General features: G+C 28.1%; 2 protein-coding genes and 1 pseudogene across 12 annotated transcripts; 1 reads left to right on the top strand and 2 right to left on the bottom strand.

Annotated features, from left to right (window-relative positions):
- Positions 1–98: 98 nt before the first annotated feature.
- On the bottom strand, positions 99–3,288 carry LOC125371367 (annotated as a pseudogene).
- Positions 3,289–6,573: 3,285 nt separating this feature from the next.
- On the top strand, positions 6,574–9,093 carry LOC8280425. The gene is made up of 2 exons (XM_002533408.3): positions 6,574–7,863; positions 8,474–9,093. Exons 1-2 carry the CDS (start codon positions 7,512–7,514, stop codon positions 8,812–8,814), a joined length of 693 nt encoding a protein of 230 aa, XP_002533454.1. The 5' UTR covers positions 6,574–7,511; the 3' UTR covers positions 8,815–9,093.
- Positions 9,094–9,263: 170 nt separating this feature from the next.
- Positions 9,264–14,972, bottom strand: LOC8280430 (protein EMSY-LIKE 1). Of its 11 annotated transcripts, none has more exons than XM_048380221.1 (11): positions 14,657–14,970; positions 14,490–14,540; positions 13,074–13,273; positions 12,884–12,993; positions 12,683–12,803; positions 12,182–12,412; positions 11,707–11,775; positions 10,313–10,552; positions 10,168–10,236; positions 10,017–10,080; positions 9,264–9,608 (listed from the first exon to the last, which is right to left on the bottom strand). In XM_048380221.1, the coding sequence occupies exons 1-11, from the start codon at positions 14,682–14,684 to the stop codon at positions 9,565–9,567; spliced, it is 1,227 nt and encodes a 408-aa protein (XP_048236178.1). In that variant the 5' UTR covers positions 14,685–14,970; the 3' UTR covers positions 9,264–9,564. The 11 variants fall into 11 exon arrangements, with proteins under 11 accessions (XP_048236178.1, XP_048236179.1, XP_048236188.1 ...); XM_048380222.1 differs by having other exon boundaries at positions 12,182–12,409; XM_048380231.1 differs by lacking the exon at positions 14,490–14,540 and adding an exon at positions 13,360–13,444.
- Positions 14,973–22,171: the final 7,199 nt, after the last annotated feature.

Raw genomic sequence — 22,171 nt, 5'->3', positions numbered from 1 at the left:
GGATGACCATCACTTGACAGGAAGAGAAACATATAAACATATATATATATATATATATATATATATATATATATACCAGTTTCAGAACTGTACAAGTGTAATTCAAAATCTCCAGTATCAGTTACGGCCCCATATAATTGAAAGGAAGAATGAAATCTAAAGAACTAAACTAAAAATTCTAAAATGAAAATGAACTAATAGAAATCTAGGCATGTAAAGAGGCTAAACGACTATAATTTACAAGGCAATCATAATTTCAGCTAAAACCCTAAAAAAAAACTGTCTGCGTCCTCGTCACTGTCACCTCAACCTAAGTTTGCGTTTACTCCCAACAACAGCTGTGCTTACTTGAGTATCGTCACTGTCCGGTAACGAGCCTTCTACACATTCCTCTTCCTGTAAAACCAACCCACGGTTCCTGCACAATTTCCTGATTGGAGTGTTAGTTCCTGTTTTCCTTAGACGCTAAATTTTGTGTCATATGATATGAGGGGTTTATATAATCTCTATTTGGCATTAGCTCCTCTCCATCGCCAATAGCAGATGCCATCAACTGCAAATTTCACACTGGCGCATGTTACAGCTAAAAGCAAAGAGGCTTTACGGATTCACATACGTGAACTTTAAGAGGCAATTTGGTTGAATAATGAGAGTAAACAAAATACAGAAAGCTGTTTAAGAACATGGTATCCAAGTACCTTCCAATCCCTGAAGTCAAATCTGAAGACGAAGTGCCTGTATACAACCTCTCCTGATGCAACTGCACTGGCAGAAGCAGCATTTCTTGGTGCTGACCATGTCATAAAAAATTATACACAATGAGGAAAAGGTTGAGAATAACAGCAGAAGAAACTGAACTTAAGCTTGTAAAACAGATGGAAGAAGGCATTGTAAGGATATTACAAACTAGATGCCAGCCATTCTCATTCACTTTTATTTCAGCTCGTCCATCTTTAACAAGAAATGACAAGGTAAACAAATTCTCCACCGTCTGAGCAAATGAGTTTCTATTCAACACTAAATTTTCAAGCTTTACACTTTTTTTCATCCTTAAAATATTGAACATAGTTGCCATATTTTTGTCTGTATCTGTTCTCTTTTCTTCAAGGCCATCAACCTGCACATAGTTGTATGAAACACTAAATAAGCGCAAGAATTCCACAAGGTAGGACGTGGGATCATAAATTATGAACTAGGTAGAAAAAAATATAATGCAGAGAAAACCCCTCGGATTTACAAGACTTAGGTCAATAATCTCAGGTTTCAACTGATGTGTGGACACAAAAAATTGTCTTTCTATTCTTTGGTTAAACATAAAGCAAGCATTTTTTTAACGAAAATTGAACATGATACAATTGCTGATGCAAAAGTAGAAATCTTATTAGACTCTTGAACAGTGAATTTATAGAATGAGAACTCATCTTCAGTAGCTTGGTTAAAACACACTTACCTCTTTAGGCTGAGAACTCTCAGTTGGTTTCAGACGTTTTCTCACTGTAGCTTTCCGTATTTTTATTTCAGTATCCATAGGCCCCATCCTGAGAAACTGAAGTCAGTGTACTATCATTCAAAAATTCTGACATAACGAATATGAGAAAAAAAACAGATGAAAAATTCTGCTGCTATGTTACATAGTGTGGCAGCCAGGACAGCTCCTGAATATATCTGATACTGTAACTCCAATATTCTCCCAGTCCATCAAGTCCCTGCCACCTTGTGCACTATTGCTAGGCTCATATTGTTTCCTAAAGTCTATAAGGAGACAAGAAATAAAATCTGAGGCAGTTATCCCATCTTTGCCATGTGACTTGACATAAGTCGCCACTGAGTTTGTGATACCCAAAAGAGCCTCTGCATCAACAACTTGTTCTCTTGGTCTCTGTACTGAAATTCATATAACAGGGGATGAGAGTAGAACAACATTAGTCAGATCATAAAACACTGCAAAGAATACAACAAATGCCACATAAAATAAATAGACAGAATAAAAAACACTGCAAACAATAACAACAAATGCCATATAAAGTAAATAGATAAAATAAAAAACAATAACAACGATGAGGGTGAAGGCAGTTGGATCATAAATAGATACATAATTATATGGTACTTGAAGCAGAAACGGTCTCCATTCACTTTGTCCATACGGCAATGATAAAAATAGGCAAATCAATCAGAATTAAAATTCTTGCAAAATCATGCCAATTTTGGGCATGATTTCCTTTCTTTCAAAATGCCTAGCTTTCATTTTCCTTTAAAGAATTCAGTTCTAGCAACTATTAGCTTTTCCGAACAGTAAGATTTTACTAAACAAAATTCAATTCAATTGAATTCTTGCATTTGTTTTTTCTTTTTAGGACTTGCCAGAAAAGGAAAAATAATTCTCAAACGTACGCGTCCTATCAAAGACTAGAGAATGCTAGTAACTTTGTGCATCAAGAACACAAAATTAACTTCATTACTATCAGCAATCACCAACTCCATAGAGTATCATCACCCAATTTTATATATACCCAATAAAGAATCAACAATAAATAAACGGACAACAATGAGACTGCTTCATGAATTGCAAAGAGAACTCGACTTTCTCTTTTGTTCCCCCTTATTTTAAGCAACAATTAAACATGAATTATCAGAATATAATATAGTAAGTAATATGAAGGTTACCATGCTGGTGCAAACTTTCCACTTCATTAATGACAGAGTTAAACTTATCAGAATCAGCCCTTCCAATATGCTCTGCTTCATCTACACAAAACAATTCAAACCCAGAAACAAAATAACAAAAAACCAATAACAAAAAAACGTCATTTTCTTTATAGAAAAAAGAAAACTAAAAGGAATGCAAAAAAGAAAAAAAGGAAGTAACAATAATGGTACTCCTTAAGGCTCTGTAAGCAGCGCGTACGAACGTGGCTGGAGTAGTAGCAGTAGTAGTGGGCGGTTCGAGTTCAATGGGTCGGGTCATGGGTAATTGGTATTATTGTTTTCAGCAACTTATGACACAAGAAAGAATCAAAAGGGGTAGTTTTTGAAGGAGAAAAAACAAAGAATTTGCTTTCATAATAATTCCAATTTGAATTGGAAAACCCAATTGGGAATTAGGGTTTTCCTTTCAAAAAAAGAAAAAGAGAGAATACTATAAAACCCTGAAAATCGAAAAAAAGAAAAAAGAAAAAGAAAAGAGAAACCGTAATGGAGAAATTAGAAGAGTAGTTATTTTCCCTCCTTCTGTCTCTCTCTCCACGTCTCTCTTTCCTCTGTATTCATGGCGCTACTCCACTGGTTTTCCTCTTATATATACTTCGGTAGCACACGTGTGGATTTCTCAGTGCACGGGCGAATCTATTATATGTTACTTTTTAAAATATGTTTGGTAGTACTAGGATTTATTATTAGACTATTAAAAATTAATCTCATAGTTTATTTGATTTTATTTTATAATTTTTTTATGAAATAATTTTATAATATTTGAGTTTTCTTTTAATCCATTCGAGAGATTTTATATCTCAATAATTGACTCGTTCACATATTTAAAAAGTATTAGACGTTTACTCGTGTGTTACACGACCATTATTATTATTTTAATTATAAAAATAAATTAATAGATACAATTTAATAAAAAATTTAATGTTTAATATTAATGTATAATATTTTTTTAAAAATAATAACCAACTAACTATTTTTAAATATCTTTCTTAATTTTTTAAATTTTATTAATATAATAATATAAAAATTATTTTAAAATATTTATTAATTAATTTTAGTATCATATAACTCAATATTATAATTGATATTATTATTTTTAGGACTAAAAATTTATTATATAATTAAAAATTAATTTATTATTAAATATAATATTAGAAATATAATCTAAAATGTTATTTATAAAATTAAAATTATTATGTAATTAAAAATTAATTTATTAGTTAATATAATATTAAAATATAATTAATATACTATTTATTAGGATAGAATTAATATTATTATCTTATTAGGAAAATTTTTATTAGTTAATATAATATTAAAATATAATTATATACTTTTTTAGGATTGAAGTTAGTGTTTAATTAGAAATATAATTTATTAATTAATAAATTAATAGAAAAAGCTATAAAATTACACATTTCTATGTATCAAAAATAGTACACATGTCAAAATAAAAATTATACGTATCAAAAATTAAGCACACATGTTACAAAAATTAAGCACACATGTTAAAAAAATTTTAGGTCTTATAAATTAATATATATATATATATATATATATGGCAAAAGTATAGAAATGTCTTTGAAATTATTAGAAAAGTTCAAAATTAAGTTTCCATCCTTTTTTTTTAATTAAACTCATTAACTTTTATAAAAGGTCTAATTAAGTTTTCATCCTTTTTTTGACTCAATTAAACCTATTAACTTTTATAAAAAGTCCAATTAATCTTTAACGCTAACAGTGTTTGAAATGTCGTCAAGTGTAAGGGTCTCATTATTTTGAGAGCGCGAATAATAACCGCTCTAAAATTTTAAAGTAACGACTATGTCACATAAGGAAGAGAAAAAGTCATTTTCTCTTCTTTATTTTTGGACAATTAATGTCTATAAACCTTAATTTACAAAGAAGAGTAGTAATTTTTTTCCTTTGAAATGGCAGCAACATTTTGTCTTTTTCATCACATTCATTTGTAAGTGGAGGATTAGTGCAAGTTGTTGAGTTAGATTACATTCCACCACCTTCAATATGTTTTTGCAATAAAACCATAAAATATACGCTTCATGGAGAGAGATCAATCATGAAAGGAGATTTTACAATTGTAAGAGCTATAATATAAGTTAAATAAAAAAGAAGAAGTGGTTTTCTCTCCCTCATGCAATATAGACGTGACTTTAAAATATTCAAAGCGGTAATTATTCGCGCTCTCAAAATAATAGAAACTTTTACACTTGAAGATATTTTGGATGCTGTTAACATTAGGAGTTAATTGAACCTTTTATAAAAGTTATGGGTTTAATTGAGCTAAAAAAAGGATAAAACTTAATTAGACCTTTTATAAAAATTAATGGATTTAATTGAACAAAAAAAATAAAAACTTAATTAGATTTTTCTAATAAGTTCAAAGGCATTTTTATACCCTTTGTCTATATAGATTTATATGAATTAACTAAATTATTAGAAAATAAATATATAAATTAGCTTTATTTGTTCTAAAATACAACTAATAAAACTCTTCTGAGGTTTGTTGTAACAGTATTAACTAAATCTTTATTTATTTTATTGCATTAATAAGTTCTCATATATTTATTTAATATTTATTTTTAATAAAGATTGTTAGAATTTCTGCTATTTATTTGTTATTATTATTATTTTTTTGATATCACATATATATAGATTAAATCTTTTTATTTATTATATTGGACTAATAAATTCTTCAATATGTCACAAATCCTTTTAACTATTTTTATAATCCAAATGTAAATTCCTATTCTTTTACTATTTTAATAATTTTTTGTTTACATATATATATATATATATATATATATATATTTTATTAGAAAGATAATAAGATTTATTATTAACATGGAGGATCTTTACTAATTATTATACTTATTATAATCATTTTAAGAATATAATAATCTTATATTTAAATAAATCAAAAATACCATATTTATTATTAGTATTATTTAAGAGCATATTAATTCTTTTATAAATATTTATAAGTTAATATTTTTATGAATATATCATATGTCATTTTCTCATTGGAAAACAACATAACATGGCTTCATAAGATTTTGCCACATAGAAACTCATAGAAAAATTTAGTATTTTTTATATATCTTATTGATTTTATTGTTTTAACTCTTATTCTCTTATTTCTAAAGAAAAATAAAAATTCTTAATTTTCATATTTTATTTATTAATTTTTTTATCATTTATTTTATTTTATTTTATTCACAAGCTACCGTCATATTTTTCAACTCAATTTCTTCATTATTCTTATGTTTGTCATAAATTTTTTTCTATGAATAGATAAATTTATCTTTGTACTTTTATTTTTGCTTCTATGTTAGGTTAATTAAATTCAAATAAATAGTGTCTCTATGTAAAAAGAGTATTTTAAGAGACGTTTTCTCTTTTCTAAATATTTTTTATTTTCTGAAGTCATTTTTATATATTTTAATATATTTTTTAAAATCTTTTTTCACATATTTTAATATAATTCTTTTCTTACATAGTACTTTTCTATTCTTTAAGGATATTTATATTTTTTAATATATTAATATTTTTTCTCTTAATAATTTAATTAAAACCTTCGTTAGTTTATCTATATTATTATCTTTTCATTAGTTTAAGTTTTTACATTTTTCTTGATTTTTTTCAGATATTTTATTTAAAAAATAATATTTTATTATTTTATTATATTTCATTAATATCTATATAAATAAATTATTAAAATTATTTAATATTATTTTAATAATATTTTAACCCGCCCAGAAAGTAGGCATCCATCTAGTTTAATTTCTAAAGTTTGAAACATTTTACAATTTAATCTTTATTTACAAACAATAAAAGAAATCATCATATATTTATCTCTAATAATTAAAATTTAATTAAATTTTTGTCAATGAATAATATAAAACTACAGCTTCGTCCCTAACTTTTTGTATTATAGAATACATTGATTTCTAAAAATTATATGCAAAAATAGTAGAAGGAATAGAAGTGCTACCTCAAAAAGAATGCATAGTGAAGTGCATATTATGGTACCCCTTGGATATGTACAAGTGATTGACCCTATATTAACTCACTCAACACTTATATATAATTATTTATTCATTACATATGTCGCCAATGACTATCAAATTATGCAATCAGTGTTTATATCTCAATTTGAATAAAGTTTTATTTAAATTTAAAATTCACTCCTAATAAAAGACAATTATCAATTTACATCATATGGAGAAGAAGTTTCTTTTTTTTAAAGGTATGAAAACGGACAATCTCTTATCAGTTTATGCACCCAAAAAAGTCTATTATTTTTTCTCTTATATTATTTTTTTTTTTTTTAATTTTTTTTTTGTCTAGTTTATATTATTTTGATGAACTGTTCTTGAAAATTGATACACAACTGAACAAGTGAAAAAGAATGGATAAGTAGCAATTTATATCCGCCTTTTCCTTTTTTTTAGATCCTGTTTATGATTTTCTTGTCAGAGTAGTTTAATATGCACAAAAAGTGAAATGAATACCAGTAATTATTAGCCATTGGAAACTGCATTTCTCCTAAAAATAACATTTTATGAAAAGAACCCATCATGAATCCTTTCCTTTGCATCCTGGACAAAACAACCTCAGACCTTAAAATCAACAACCTTATTCTCTGTTAACCCCATTAAGCCTCTGTTACTCCATCCATCTCTCTCTAAGGCTCTTAACACAGGATTAACTGTTTGTTTATGAGTTGATATATACTTCTTGTTTTGTTTTCATTTTATTGTCTATGATTTGCATTGGTTTGGTTTATGGCAACAAGGAATGCAATGGAATCATGCATCATTTCAACAACAGATGGGGAATGTCTCCAAGCAAGAATCTTTAAACCACCCCAAGAAACCATCCAAAATGGCACTGCAATTGTATTGGTGCATCCATATTCAAAGCTTGGTGGCTGTCAAGGCCTTATGCAAGGAATTGCATTGAGACTATCCATCAAAGGCTACACTTCCATAACCTTTGATATGAGAGGTGTTGGAAGGTCTACAGGCAGGTGTTCACTGACTGGCTTCGCTGAAATTGAGGATGTGGTTTCAGTTTGCAAATGGGTATCACAGAACTTGCCTGCTAATAAGATTTTGTTGGTGGGTTCTTCTGCAGGTATGGTTCTTTTGGTTTATCATTTCTGAGTATATGGGTTAATGTCATTGAATTGCTCATGCCTTGTGAATCTTGTGGTGATCCTTTTTAAATTGAGTACGTGATTGATTTCTTTCAGAAACTCTTATTTGTGCTGTGTTGATTGATGATAACTGATGAGTGTGCTTAATCAAACTATAGCTATATCATCATGCCTTTTTTTGAGGCAATTTATGGAGATGGCACACAGTATTATCCATGTCTTCAAATAAAAAGAAAAGGAAAGAAAAATGAGATGCATGTTTAACGAGGGCAAGAAACCCAGCAATATTAGTCTTTGACCTCACATTTGTGTATTTTCATCTCTTTGTCTATATACAAGTTGAACCTATATAGAATGTGTGATTAAGCCCTGGCTTGTGGAATTTCTATTTTGCTTATTAGGTTAGAATTTTTTCCTAATTAATGTGATACAAGTCCTATGCAACATCATTATATTCGAACAACATTGTACATCCGACAAGCACATCAGAATTCTGTGTCTAAATTTGTTTTTTTTTTTTTTTTTTTAATTTCCCCACCATCATGACCAAGAAATTTTTATGTGTGTTCCTTGGTTGGCTGGCTGCAGGAGCTCCAATCTCTGGTTCTGCTGTTGACAAGGTAGAGGAAGTCATTGGATATGCGAGTATTGGTTACCCTTTTGGATTGGCTGCCTCTTTTCTTTTTGGGAGGCACCACAGGGCGATTTTACGGTCTCGCAAACCAAAACTTTTCATTATGGGCACCAACGATGAGTTCACGAGCGTAGAACAGTTAGAGAAGAAGCTAACGTCTGCTGTTGGACGTGTTCAGGCACATCTAATTCTTGGAGTTAGCCACTTTGAAATGGAGGGACCTGCTTATGATGCTAGGATAGCTGACCTATTTGCAGATTTCGCTGCATCATTGAAGGATGAGCAGCCTGCTTAGCAAGCATATGTTTGTCACTGAATACATCTATCACCTTAGAAAAGCCTAACATCTGATCTTAGCCTGCAACCTCAGCAATTACACAAACTAGCTGAGTTTAGTGTAGTAGTGAACAAATCTCTTTAACAATTTCTAAGGAATCAACCAAACTTGGTGCAACTTTTTGCATCAGCAGTGCTCAGAATGTAAGTGGAAAGATTAATGCCACTGCCACTGAGATATGCTCCATGTTTTTATTAACTTTAGGTGGACATTTATTAACAAAGACTGTTTCTTCTATGTTCTGAATTGCAGGATTTGATGCAATTAAGCTTGCTTTTTTAGTTGAGATTTGAGAACAGGAAACCTATAGCCTCAGAAAGGGCAGAATTGTGTCATTAACATCAGATATCTTTAAACTATTAACACGACGTCTGCTGTCATGCATAATTGTACAGTATGGTCCAAACTTGTAAATGAAACAATTTGCTGATTAAGAATATCCCCGTCTACAAAAGTTTCTGACTACCTAAAAAGGCCAAAATTAAGTGGCTGCGTGGATAAAATGTTAGGCCGTGTGTATGTTACAGAGTGGAAATTGAAGAGAATGGAGAGGTACAAATCCAGCCGGAAAGAATACAGGAGAAAAAATAATGTCACAAGATTGCTTGGTTGATGCAATTTCATGACATTCAGTTAACACTATTGACATCCACAGGACCTTCCTTCAACCATCACTTAACTTCTCTGCTGAACTCTTCTTCACAAGCTCTATTCCACATCCATCGCTTCCCTGTGCAAGAACTGGCGTTCGCCTGATTTGATGCAATAAACAGAGGAACAATAAGAAATTTTAAGAGAATCAAATCATCCGAACAAAATAATGCCCACTGGATATGCAGGTGAAAATTTAATAATCCATTGAAATATTCTCTATGATCCAGAAGTTACCCCTTCTTATTAGGTCTACTATCTGTAAACCTAAAGGCTTAAACTTGTTTCTTCAAAATACCTGAATACTGTATTAGGGGTAACAGTAATGACCTGGCTCAGATTCCAGTTACATTCATTAAATATATGTACCAGAAAATTCACAGGTAGCACAATAAAAACAACGGACAGGACAAGAAAAATATATTCTCAGCACAGGACGGGTATAACAGACAATTGTCATCTTCAAGACAGAGACGCAGAGGTATCTCATGTATGCAAGCATTTATTACCACTTTCACCGTCAGATGCATCTGCAAGCCTTGCAATTGCCTCGACAAGTGCGTGTTCATGCTCCTGCACCATGCAAAATAGTCAAGCATGAAGTCTACTTTTAGTGTGGAGAAAAATGCAAGCCTCATCATAATGTAATAAAGGCATTACTTTTAGCATTTTTTTTGCCTTCTCGAGCTCAAGGGGATCAGGATGACTCAAAGAGAACACCTTCTCTACCTGTTATGTGAAAATCAAGCAACAACAGTGAACAAACAACCCGTCACATTAAACAGATTCCAAGTTACCATAATACCTCCTGAACCAGTGTCTCTGTGTTGAGTAATTCAATATCATCAGAAACTATTTTTGCACAACCATTCTGTGCAGGCAGAAAATCTCTTTTGCTTCGACTTATAGATCCCCTCCCTCTTCCAAGACTAGGATAACCACCATGGTTCATTGATTTCCTGATTCCACGGCCTGGCCCACCATGGACACCACGATAAGAAATTCCTGGATCCTCATCTACCCATTGGATATCCTCTGGAGAAATCTGTAAAGAGGACACAAACATTTCCTTTTTAAAATCATTTCACCTGGGAAAGAAATAAATAGTTGGAGGTCTTACGTTGATAAAGCAAACTAACAGAAGCCAAAAGTCATTCCCAAACTAAATGTAAAACAATGAGATTAGACAAGAGCATAGCAAAAGAAGAAAAGATAAAAGAACAAATTGGGCAACTTAAAGTCAATTTGTTTCCACCACTTTGTTAATGAAGAGTTGCTACATATCCAGGTAATATAATTTAAGCATCTTTCAGAATCTTTCTACTTGTCGTGGCTCCTCCTCTCCATCTCTCTTCCATCTCAGAAAATTGGATAGCAAAAGGGGAATAACAACAGTGGGAGCATTTGGCATTGCGGTCGTGGACAGCATTTTCTCAATTTTTGTGAACTGCTTTTTGAGAAAGAAAAAAAAAACCCTAATTGCTGCTTTTCCAAAAAGCAGATTTAAAAACAGCAATTTATAAGAAAATTAAAAACAAATCAATCAAATCCAAAATAGATTTGCTCTTTTAAGACCCAACAGAATGACAAACAGGCCCTATGACTTGCAGGGTAATTAAAAAAGAGAGGTACTCAAATTTTTGGAGTCAACAAATGATGCTTAAAGAGATATTCTGCTGCCACATATTTAAAAATAAGATTATTCCTGCCCCGCAACAATCATCTGCCTTCAACTTTTTAATTGCCGCTTTATCATTCATCAGCCCCCTCAAACTATCAACGGCTTTCAACCTCAGATTTTGGATATTCCATTATATTTTAAACTGCTCAAGTAGTTTCAGTAATTTTCTTGATGACAATCGTTCTATCACGTTCTTATCACATCAGTTGTATTTATTTTCAAACTTCACCAGAAGCAGTTGATTCCAACAATACTCCAAACAAACAGTAATCAAAGTTGTTTAGGATAATGCAACAAGTGGACAAGAGCAATCACCTATTTTCAAGGTAAAAGATGCAAATAGATGTCTTCACAGTATTAAACATGATCATCAAGAAAAGCTTACCACTTATATAAAATTAATTTATCACAACTGTGCCAATGATCAATCATACAAGCAGAGAGAAACAAATTCTGAATAAAAAAGTCAAAAATGAATATTCTAGGCTTCTAACTGATGAAAAATAACATAAAATTACCTCTTTCAGATCAACCCATTCCCATGTCTCACTTGCTGTACTTTTATCATAGACTAGAGCATGTAGGCCCTGTAAAGTAATATATCAAGTGACTACAACTGAAATTAATATAACCCCCTATAATCCTCCAAGAATCCATCTTCAACTGTGTTACAAATCATCCCTTGTTTTCTAATTTGTAAATATGAAGTTGCAATTTTAATAGCAAATAGAGCCTTAAAATTGTCACGAGTTCATATTTATCCTGCCAAATAGAAACACCAACAAAGTTCTGAAAATTGCTTGATAACCCCCTCACTTTGTTTTCCTCTTCACTCTATTATTCTTCTATTTCATCTTTTTTCATTTTGTCTCACGAATCCCTCAAAACATAAAGACAATCTCTTCCATAACGATCACCATGATATAATCCTACCTCTCCATATTATGTAAAAAAAAACTATCAACATATATATTTGTGAATCCTTAGACATACCTCAGTAGGGTTGTAATCAATAATTTCAGCCTCATAAAAGCTGTTGTCCTCAGGCCATCTTGTCCATACTTTCCTTCCTATTAATGGATTGGAAATTGTAGCCTCAGCAGGTTCAGTTGCTGCAAGGGTGCCAGGATAAATACGGCTAACATAATGGTGATTTCCAGCAGGACCTGTAGAAGGGTACTGCATGTACTTCATAGAGGATAAACCAGGCACGGGTTGACCCTGCTAAAGAAGTGGAACAAAAGGAAAATCAAAATGGAGGTCAAGCTGCATTCATTTTTACACTCCTCCTAACATCAATCAATGTGTTGAACTAGGCTTTCATAGCTCTTTGATTTGCAGCTCCACATTTATATAAAAAGAGCTATGGATAAAGAAAATAGAGCCAGTAACACCAAACAAATAAAAATATAAATAATCCTAGACAAGATACAGATGGACATACTGACAGAAAATACAAAGCCGATGGTCACCATATAAATGCTAAACACCTACCACTTGGGATGTCTTTTGTCTTTTCCGGGAGCCTGAAACACTAGGACTCATTGCAACATCGTGAACTGGTTGTGGTGCACTAGACCTGGGAGCTTGGGGTCCACCTGCCTGTCTCCATTCCCTAGTAGCGTCACTAGCACATAAGCCATTGTAAAATAATAACTGATTCTCAAATTTCAGTTGTTATAAGATGTATCACACCTGATCCTTCTGATGATCTCATCCCCATTAACCCTAGTCAGAAGCTCTCTGTGTTGATCATCTGATACTCTGAGCTCTTTCCTAAGCTCTGTTATTAAAAACTCCTTCTCCTGAAGAAATGGCAATTTAATATTATAGAAAACATGCAATTTGAGAATACAGAGATGCAAAAAGTAGAGAGATCAAATACCCAGGAAATGGCATCAGATTGAGCCTTAAAAGCACGAAGTACAGCACTGTAAGCTTCTTGCTCAAGTTGATGAATATGAGACTCCATGTCAATACGCATTCTAGAGTATGTGGAACTTAAAGCAGATATTCCGTTCCCTAAAAGTCTTTCTCCCTTTGCAATTGAGTGTTGATGTGATGGAGGTAAATCATCATCAGTTCCTGCAGTTTTAGGGGATAACATCACCGAATGGGGCCATGTTAATGAAAAACAAGGTTTTCCATGTCACTAAGCTGTTTGAATATACCAAAATGGGTCTCTTTTTTACTTGACCTTCAAATGTTCAGACTATCTTCAAGACTAGTATAAAATTGAATGAAGTTTCTGAAACACTAAAAACACACCCATTATTATGTACAAAATTACATATGAGCATTTCAAAAAATTTGAATATGGGTCTATGGAAGAGCTTTACAGAAAGACACAACAGAGGTAGCTTCTCCAGTTAAGAATTATATGCACAATGCGGAAAAAACTAGAAGCCATGCCTACAAGGGTATAAATTGGTGAGGGACTTGCTGGAATAACACCTTAATGGGTGTCCCTGTAACATAACATCTTTCTTTCATTAGGAAGTTTTTCCTTTCTTGAAAAATTGAATAATGAATTAATAATTATATGAATAAAGGAGTTTATATCACAATTAAACAAAAGCTAAGATTACAGATTTGAAACTTTTACTTCCAAATCTATAAGCAAAATCATACAGTTGAAGCTCTACTTTCAATTGTTTTTGACCTCAACTATTCAAAACTTTTAACTTTGAAATCGAGTTCCCCCAACGCATACATTGTTCTTATACGAATCTAAAATCCTCCCAGATGTATTGCTGTCATGTACTCTGTAACGACAGTTCCTCTATATTCCTCATTTTTTGGACAACTTCAACCATATACTACAAATACTGGCAGCATAATCGCCTAGTAAAATTTGAATTGACGGCAATTCATTTGCATAAGCTACTCCAATATTAACAGGTTTAAAATCAAACTATGACAAAACTTTATGACATGCAAGAAGAGAACAACTAAATTAACATCCATGAAATTAAAAGGAGAAATAGAAAAATAACATCCAATTAACAAGTCTAATAACCCTTTCTTTTCCTCTTTAATAAAACATAATCTATGTGCACAGAAAAAGAATAGCAATTCAAAATTCAAATTGCACAAGGACTAATATTACCCAACTGCAAAGAAGCTAAACCCCAAATTGCAACACAAATGGAAGTTGAAAAACAGAAAATGAAAACAAAGCCAGAACAAGCCCTAATGCTAGTTATGTTTAAATATAACAATATACATATGACCCTTCAAACCCAAGACCCTAATACCTATTGAAAAACCAAAAACAAGGAATCCTAGTCCAATCACCCACCCCATAAGAACAGAAATGCCCATTTAATTCCACTCCAAGAAAACAAGAACCCTGAAAACGATTTATTCACCATCAGAAACAATTCAAGAAATCCAAGAAACAAACTTTGTGGCTATACAAAAAGGAATAACAACAATAACTAAATAAAAGAAGAAAAAAACGCATACCGCTACTTTCAGAAAGTTCATAGTCCATATGAAAGAAACACAAGAAAAGGTGATCTTTTAACAAAGCATTGTAATTGCAAATAATGGAGCTATAATAGATACAATTTAACAAAATATACAGAGAGAGTGTTAAACAGAGAGAAAATGATATGGGTTTCGTGAAAGAGAATAATTTAATTTATGAGATTTTATTTATGGGTTTTGAAAGGGAAGAAAATATATCTTTTCTTTTATTTTATTGAAGCGAAAGGAGGAGAGAGATGGGGACTTTTGGACTTGAAATCTTCTTCTTCTTTCGAAGACTTTTTTTTTTTTTTTTTTAAATGGAAAGGAAAACCTCGTATTCTATAGAGAAAGGTCGGTCCGTGTTTGGTCCGGTTTAGATCCTAGATACGATACGATGATGTCATGATGTTCGGGTTTTAGAAAATTAAGGAAATGTTCCCTTAATAATTTATAAGAATTCTTTTAACTTAAAATTATTTATCTAATATGGTTGTGAGTACAAAAATAAAGTAAACACTGAAAGATTAAGAGAGTTCCATATGTTATACGAAAAAATTAGAGTACATGATTTTATTAGTACATGATTTTCAAAAGTTCATTAAAACATAAAAATAAATCATTATATATTATTTGTATTCAATTTAATTTTATTCTTTTTATTTTCTTATTTTTAAGAGTTATATTTATGGATGCTTTAAATTCAATTGTTTATAAAGTTGAAATAATTATGAAGTTAGACTGCTAATCATACTAAATCGAATAATATAATAATGAATATGTCAAATATTTGGTAGAAGGCGTGAAATAAATTAAATAAAAAAAAAGTTGTAATAAAAAAATGCGATATTTGAGCATTTGCTTTACATGTGCAAATAAAAATCGGATAAATTTTTACTCGGAGTAGAGCATAAACCTAAAAAAATTAAAGAAACTCATTCAGAAATAAGATATTACCGTCGTGATTTGAATTAAATCTAAAAAAATTATTATTTTTATAATAAATATATAAAAAATTATTTCTAATTGTATAACCCGTTTCTTTCAATAAATGTAATAAAAGAATATTTAATGCTTCTTCTTTTTTTCTCACAATCTAATGCCACATTAAATAGCCATCTTTATACCAAACTTAGATTATTAATAGCCTCTTATGTTTTCTCTGAACAAGTAGCCTTTCTGAAAATGCAAGAAGCATACAAATGGAAGAGAAAAATGCATTTATATGAAGGGTTGATGTTGTTGATTATCAAGGCAGGATCAGCTGATGAAAAGCTTATTAACTCATATAATAACAATTAGCACGTCGTAACTAAATGACAATAATATAAATAGTTATTTTTTATTTTAGTTATAAAATTTTAATTTATTTTATTTCAGTTACCTAATTTTAATTTTATTTCAATTTAGTCATTTTATAAATAAAAAGTTGACACATAATAAAAAAAAATTATTGATAATTTTTATTGGTAAAATAAATAATTTAAAATTAAATTATTAAAATAAATTAAATTAAAATTTTGTATTAAAAATAAAATTTATTAGAGACTCAGCTAACTGATATTTCCCGCCAAGACATATAGATTAACAATCCAATTAATTGCAATTTAATCCAATAATATATTATACTATTATATTCAAAGAATGCACAGTATATCTACAAATTTTAACTCATAACTACAAAATATCAAATTACTTTTACTCGTAAACAACAATAATAAAAATAAAAAATTTCACAACATCCATTTATATTATAGTTTACAATGGATATTATTATCAATGTGCCATCTAAACCCATTGTTACGTAGCTTAACAAAATATTTACTTAATAAAAAGTTCATTTGACCAAGAGGCCCAATTTCTTAAACATAAAATGAGAAAAAGTGGCCTTTTGGCCCAAACATTTGGGGCTTGCCCAAGTAAACAAGAAAAAAAAAGTGTCTAATATACTAATACAACCTATCAATTTCACCATTTACCTATTTTTTTTAAATAATTATTAAAGTATTTCTATTTCTAATTTTTTCAAATATTTTTTATTATTTTCAAAAATATCCATCCTTCATATTATTTCTCTTTGTCGTCTTTTAGATACTTTACAAATACCTAATGTATACTTGCAAATATTATAAAGCATTGATTAAATTATTCATTTAAATTTTAATATTGAAATAAATTGATATTTCATATAATTACTATTTAAATATAAATATAATTAAACATTAAAATAATCTTTATTTAGTTTATGTCAAAAGCATACCAAACATATATTTTTATCTTCAATATATACTTAATATTTTTATCTTAGAGCAATTTATTGCATTTTTTAGATATGATATTTTCAATACATTTCTAAATTAAATAAAAAAAAATATCTTTTAGATTTATTTATTTATTTAGTCATCATTATTATCACAAAATCAAACAAAATGTAATAATATTTCATAAAGATTAATATGTTTTAGATTCATTATCTGTTAAAAGTACATTAAGATACTTTTTCTTCAAAATATATCCAACATATATATCTTTATATGAAAAATCCAAATCAAGTATTTTTATAAATCAAATTATATTTTAAGATATTTTTGTAAATAAAATTTTATTTTAAAGAGTTTTTATTATTACTAATTTTTTCATATGCATTGCATGGGAATTATAATAATTTAACTTGTTATTATTCATATATTAATAATTTAAATTAACTTTAAATAAAACATGCTAATTTATTAATAAACTAATATTATTATTTTGAAAATATCATTTTTGTAACTAAATCTTTTAACTTATAAAGTTTATTATTTTAATTTTTATTTTATTTTCTTATATAAAATTAATTTTTATCTTAAAAGATAATGTAATAAATTGAAATATATTTTACTTTTTATATTAATATATTTATATTTATGTTTCATTTGTGATTACCGAAATGTAATTATATAAATATAATATCATATAATTACAAATATTTTAATCTATCACAGTCAAATTAATCGAAAGGTCATAAAAATAAATTTAATTTTTATTAATATGAAAGAATAATATATTTAAAATAAATTAGTTAGTTGAATAAAATATAAATATATAACCAATTAACTGTTTTAGCACTCATATTTATTATTACCATGCAATGCTTATAATTATTAGAAGTTAGAAACATCAATCGTCTCTTTTAGTTTAACAATTCTTTTAGTTTTTAATAAGTAACATTCTCATTTTTCTTATTTAGAAAAAATTAAATGTTATAATTTTAAAATTTTGTTCATAAATTTAATAAAATTCTAATTTATGTATAGATTAAAAATGGACTATGTTCTTACAACAAAGAAAGTACGTGCACTGCATGTGAACATTAAATATTTGATTTGTTATCACTTAAAAAATAAATATTATATATGTTTTATATTTATAATCATAGACTTTTTTATTATTAAGAAAATTACAAAAACTCTAAATTATAGTAAATTCATCTACAAAATAATCTATTTATACCTCTTAAATTTTATACTGAATATTTCTATAACTAGCAATAAATAATTTTAACATATTATTACAAAAAATCAAAATTTACAAATATTATAAAAGTGTATTAATTAAATTTAAAAATTTGTGCACAAATAATTTGCTTTATTTTAATAAGATAAAATATAGCAAACAATTTAAAACATTATAAAACTAAACTTTTTAATTGAAATATTTATTTAAATATAGATATTTAAAATGTATTCAAGTCGCCATCACTATTTAGAATAATTATTTTTATTTACATATATTGCATATAAATTTAAATAATTTAACTCATTATTATTTAAATTAAATAATTTTATATACATAAACTGATATTTTTATGGCCAGGATTGCAATTATATTGTGAATCACCAATACAAATGCAACGAGGGATTATTAAATAATAATACAATTATAGTTAGATGGTGCATGCAGCCTTTAGTAGTTGTTTGTTTAGAAATTTTGTGGAACTGTTAGTTGTTTCTCACTCAACAGTTATATTAAATCCATTTAGTAAGACTTAACAATCAGCAGCACCTGATAGTTAATGTAGTTATAATCAGCTATTGGTTCTATCAGCTCTTTTTTTATCTTATTAAATTAAAATAATAAATTTGAACCATATATTATAATTCAAAAAATAATATTAAATAATATTTCATAATTTTAAATTGTATTTCAATTAATATATTAGATAAACACCGGACTGACATAAATATAAATAAAATACTATTACTACTATTATTATCATCAACATCGTTATTATTAATATTATTACTATTACTATTTAGTAATATAAGATATATATTGCAGTGAAATACATATATCATATAGAAAACTCAATTTTTAGTATATTTTTTTACATTTGTTGCTAATGATTTAAAATTTATGGTTCTTTTCATCTTTATCAATTTAATAATTTAAATCTACTCTGTATGTATATAAATTTCGTTGTTATATATATTTCAATGACTCAAAAATATTGAAGACTCAGACATTTAACTCATTATTACTAATTATTGTTTGAGCAACGTTATGATGTTAACTAACAATACCCTACACATTTATCATAGCAAGTGAATATTAGTTATTAGAAAGTCATTTTGTAACTCATAACTAATATAATCACTCTTATCAAGTTGTATAAAATAAAATATAAATAAAATTGTTTAACTATTTGATTATTAACTATACATAAATAATTAATTTTACTTAATAAGATAAAATATAGCACACACTTTATGGTCGAGCATTGCTCTCTGGGAGGCCAGTTTTATTGGATTAAGAGAGCCAAAATGGCTGTTAGAATTTGGGGTTAGGGTTCTACTGAGCCATCCGTCCCGTGAAAGTAAAAATATGTCTTTATTTATTTATTCTCTCTCATTTTTATCATTTTATTATTATGGTGTATGATTAAGTCTTTTAATTTTAATATTTTATTTAAATTTTTAGATATCTAAAATATACTTAATTTATTATCACTATTTGGGACAATAATAATTAATATCCTTTTGGATGAAAAAAATATTATTTTCACATAAAAAAATTAAAATAAAATAAATAATTAATAAAAATGGTAATTATTGAGTGATGATTATTGTTTTCAGTAAGTATAAAAATGACTAAAAGAGTCCTACTTTAACAAATTCTAGCCATGGTTAATCCAACCAGGAAACGTATATTCTAATTAATTATAAATGATATATTATACATATATATATCCCCTTACTAAAGAAGTTCTACATATGAAATTTCTTATTATAAATTATTAATTAAAGATTTAATCACTATTTTGTCCAAACCTGCATTCAATAATAATAATATTAAAAAAAGTGGTACCATTGTGTTTTTTGCTACTTGAAGGCCTTAAAGATCATTAAGAACTCGTAATTCCCGTGTATCCAAAACCCATACTTTTTTCCTATCTTTGGTTTTTTCTTTTAAATAGTATTTTCTATAGTTCTTTTATTTACAATCGTTGGGCTTTTCTTTTCTTTTCTTTTCTTTTTTTTATAGAATTTCTTTTATTTTTTTATTTAGGATATTTTAGTGTCGTATCTCTATATAAATATTATTTTTATATTATTACTTATTAATCTAACTTAAATAATATATTAACTTGTTACTTAACTTTTATTTTAGTCATTAATCATCACTTGAGTTCTGATAAATTCATCATTTATGTCTTTTTTTAAATAAATTATAGTGACTAGATTGTTTATATTATTATTATTTATTATTTATATTAAATTAGTAAGGGTTTATGATAATTTTGTTCATCCTCCCCTTTTGCATTTTTTATATATTATTATGATTTTATATTTTTGTGACATTTATGAAAGAAATCCACTTATGAATAAGGAGACCAGCCATTTTTAGCTTGGGTTATTCTCTTTTTTTTTTTCTTTTTTTCTTAGGCGAACTATATTTAGCTTCTAAAATATAATTTTTTTTAATAAATAATTATGATTGTGTTTGAATTGGGATATTAGAATTAGCAGGGTACTTTCTCCATTTCATACTAACTGATAACTTTTTTAATATTTTATTTAAATTAATAAAACATCTAATAAATTTAATTATAAAAAAATAGCTGAATTGAACTAAATTACTCTTTTATAGATATTTTTTAAATATATTATACTTATTTATAAACTTATAAAATTTTATAAAATCAATTATAGATAAAATTAACACAAAGACAAAATAACAAAGAAAAAAATTAATACTGTATTAAATATATAATAAGGATAAATAATTAAATAAGTTTTGATTTAAAAAAGTCAATTAGTACGGAATGGCCAATAGAAGGAATATAAAATAATAATAATTAGAGTATAGTGGTCACAACTATAATTATTAATTTTTTATAAGATATATTAATTCAGAAGTAATAATTAATGTGTTAAAATTGAAATATAATTAAAATTATGAATCAGACTCAACTGTTCGCCAAAAACAATTGGATCCTACTCAGCAAAGGATTTTCTTCTTTCAAAAAAATAAAGAGTTTTGCCTTAAATTATCTTATGTTTACATTCTAAATCTGAAACAGTAAATCATATAAATTCTAAGCTTATTTTCAGTTATCAGCATTTCTTTCGCACAATGTTTTTTTTTTTTTTACTTACAAAGAAAAAGGAGCACAAAAGAGAAAAAGTAATTCCGAGAAATAAAAAGAAAAGGATTAAAAAAAAAATTTATTAATAATAAAGAAAACCAAATAAAAAATATTATTAATAATACCAGTATTATAGCCTCAATCTTTTCATTTTCAGAAAAAGAAAAAACTCTTTGTAGGTTCTGCTTCTAAGTTCCATGTTTGATGTTCATATATCCTCATTAAAGCATTAAGCACAGTGGAACCCTAGTTCTTGCAGCTACTAAATTATTATATAACTTGATTCAGTGATAATTGAACCTTAAAACTGACAAGCCAGCTAATAAGTCTAGATTTCTAGTCGGTCTAAACCAAAAAAAAAAAAAAAGAGTTCACATGTTGTTTCTTTAAATTATAGGCACAACAGATCTTCTTTTTCTTGACCAAATCTGCAATTTTATCTAAGATTCAAACCCTATTAGCTCAACTTTATACACAAGTGTAGATTAGCAAACTAATTTATAGAATTTCACTAATTTTGATAAAAGGAAGACGTATTTTTGTTAGATTAAAGATTTAGTATAATACATAAAAAGTCTTATCGATTCGTTAAAAAGCTGGAGATTTTGTTAGTGTAAGAAACTCGGTAAAGGGATCGCAATATGACAGAAAGAAGGCATTAAGAAGGTCTTAATTCTTTCTTCAGATGAATTATTGTTTATAGATGAGATGGGAAGGTGCACTTAAGCAGGTCAAAATAGGTAGTTATATGATACAGTGAGAAGGGTTAAAGAAAAGGATGAAGAACATGAAAGTCTGTGGTTATTGATTAGGATTCACGTGCCTAAGTCACATGAACACAATTATAATTAATGATTATGATTATGATTATAATTTAATCCCAA

The sequence above is a fragment of the Ricinus communis genome, chromosome 10, assembly GCF_019578655.1.
Source record: "Ricinus communis isolate WT05 ecotype wild-type chromosome 10, ASM1957865v1, whole genome shotgun sequence".
NCBI classification, from domain to species: domain Eukaryota; kingdom Viridiplantae; phylum Streptophyta; class Magnoliopsida; order Malpighiales; family Euphorbiaceae; genus Ricinus; species Ricinus communis.
Note: the sequence above shows the minus strand (reverse complement) of the source record. Positions and strands in the feature narration are given on the sequence as shown.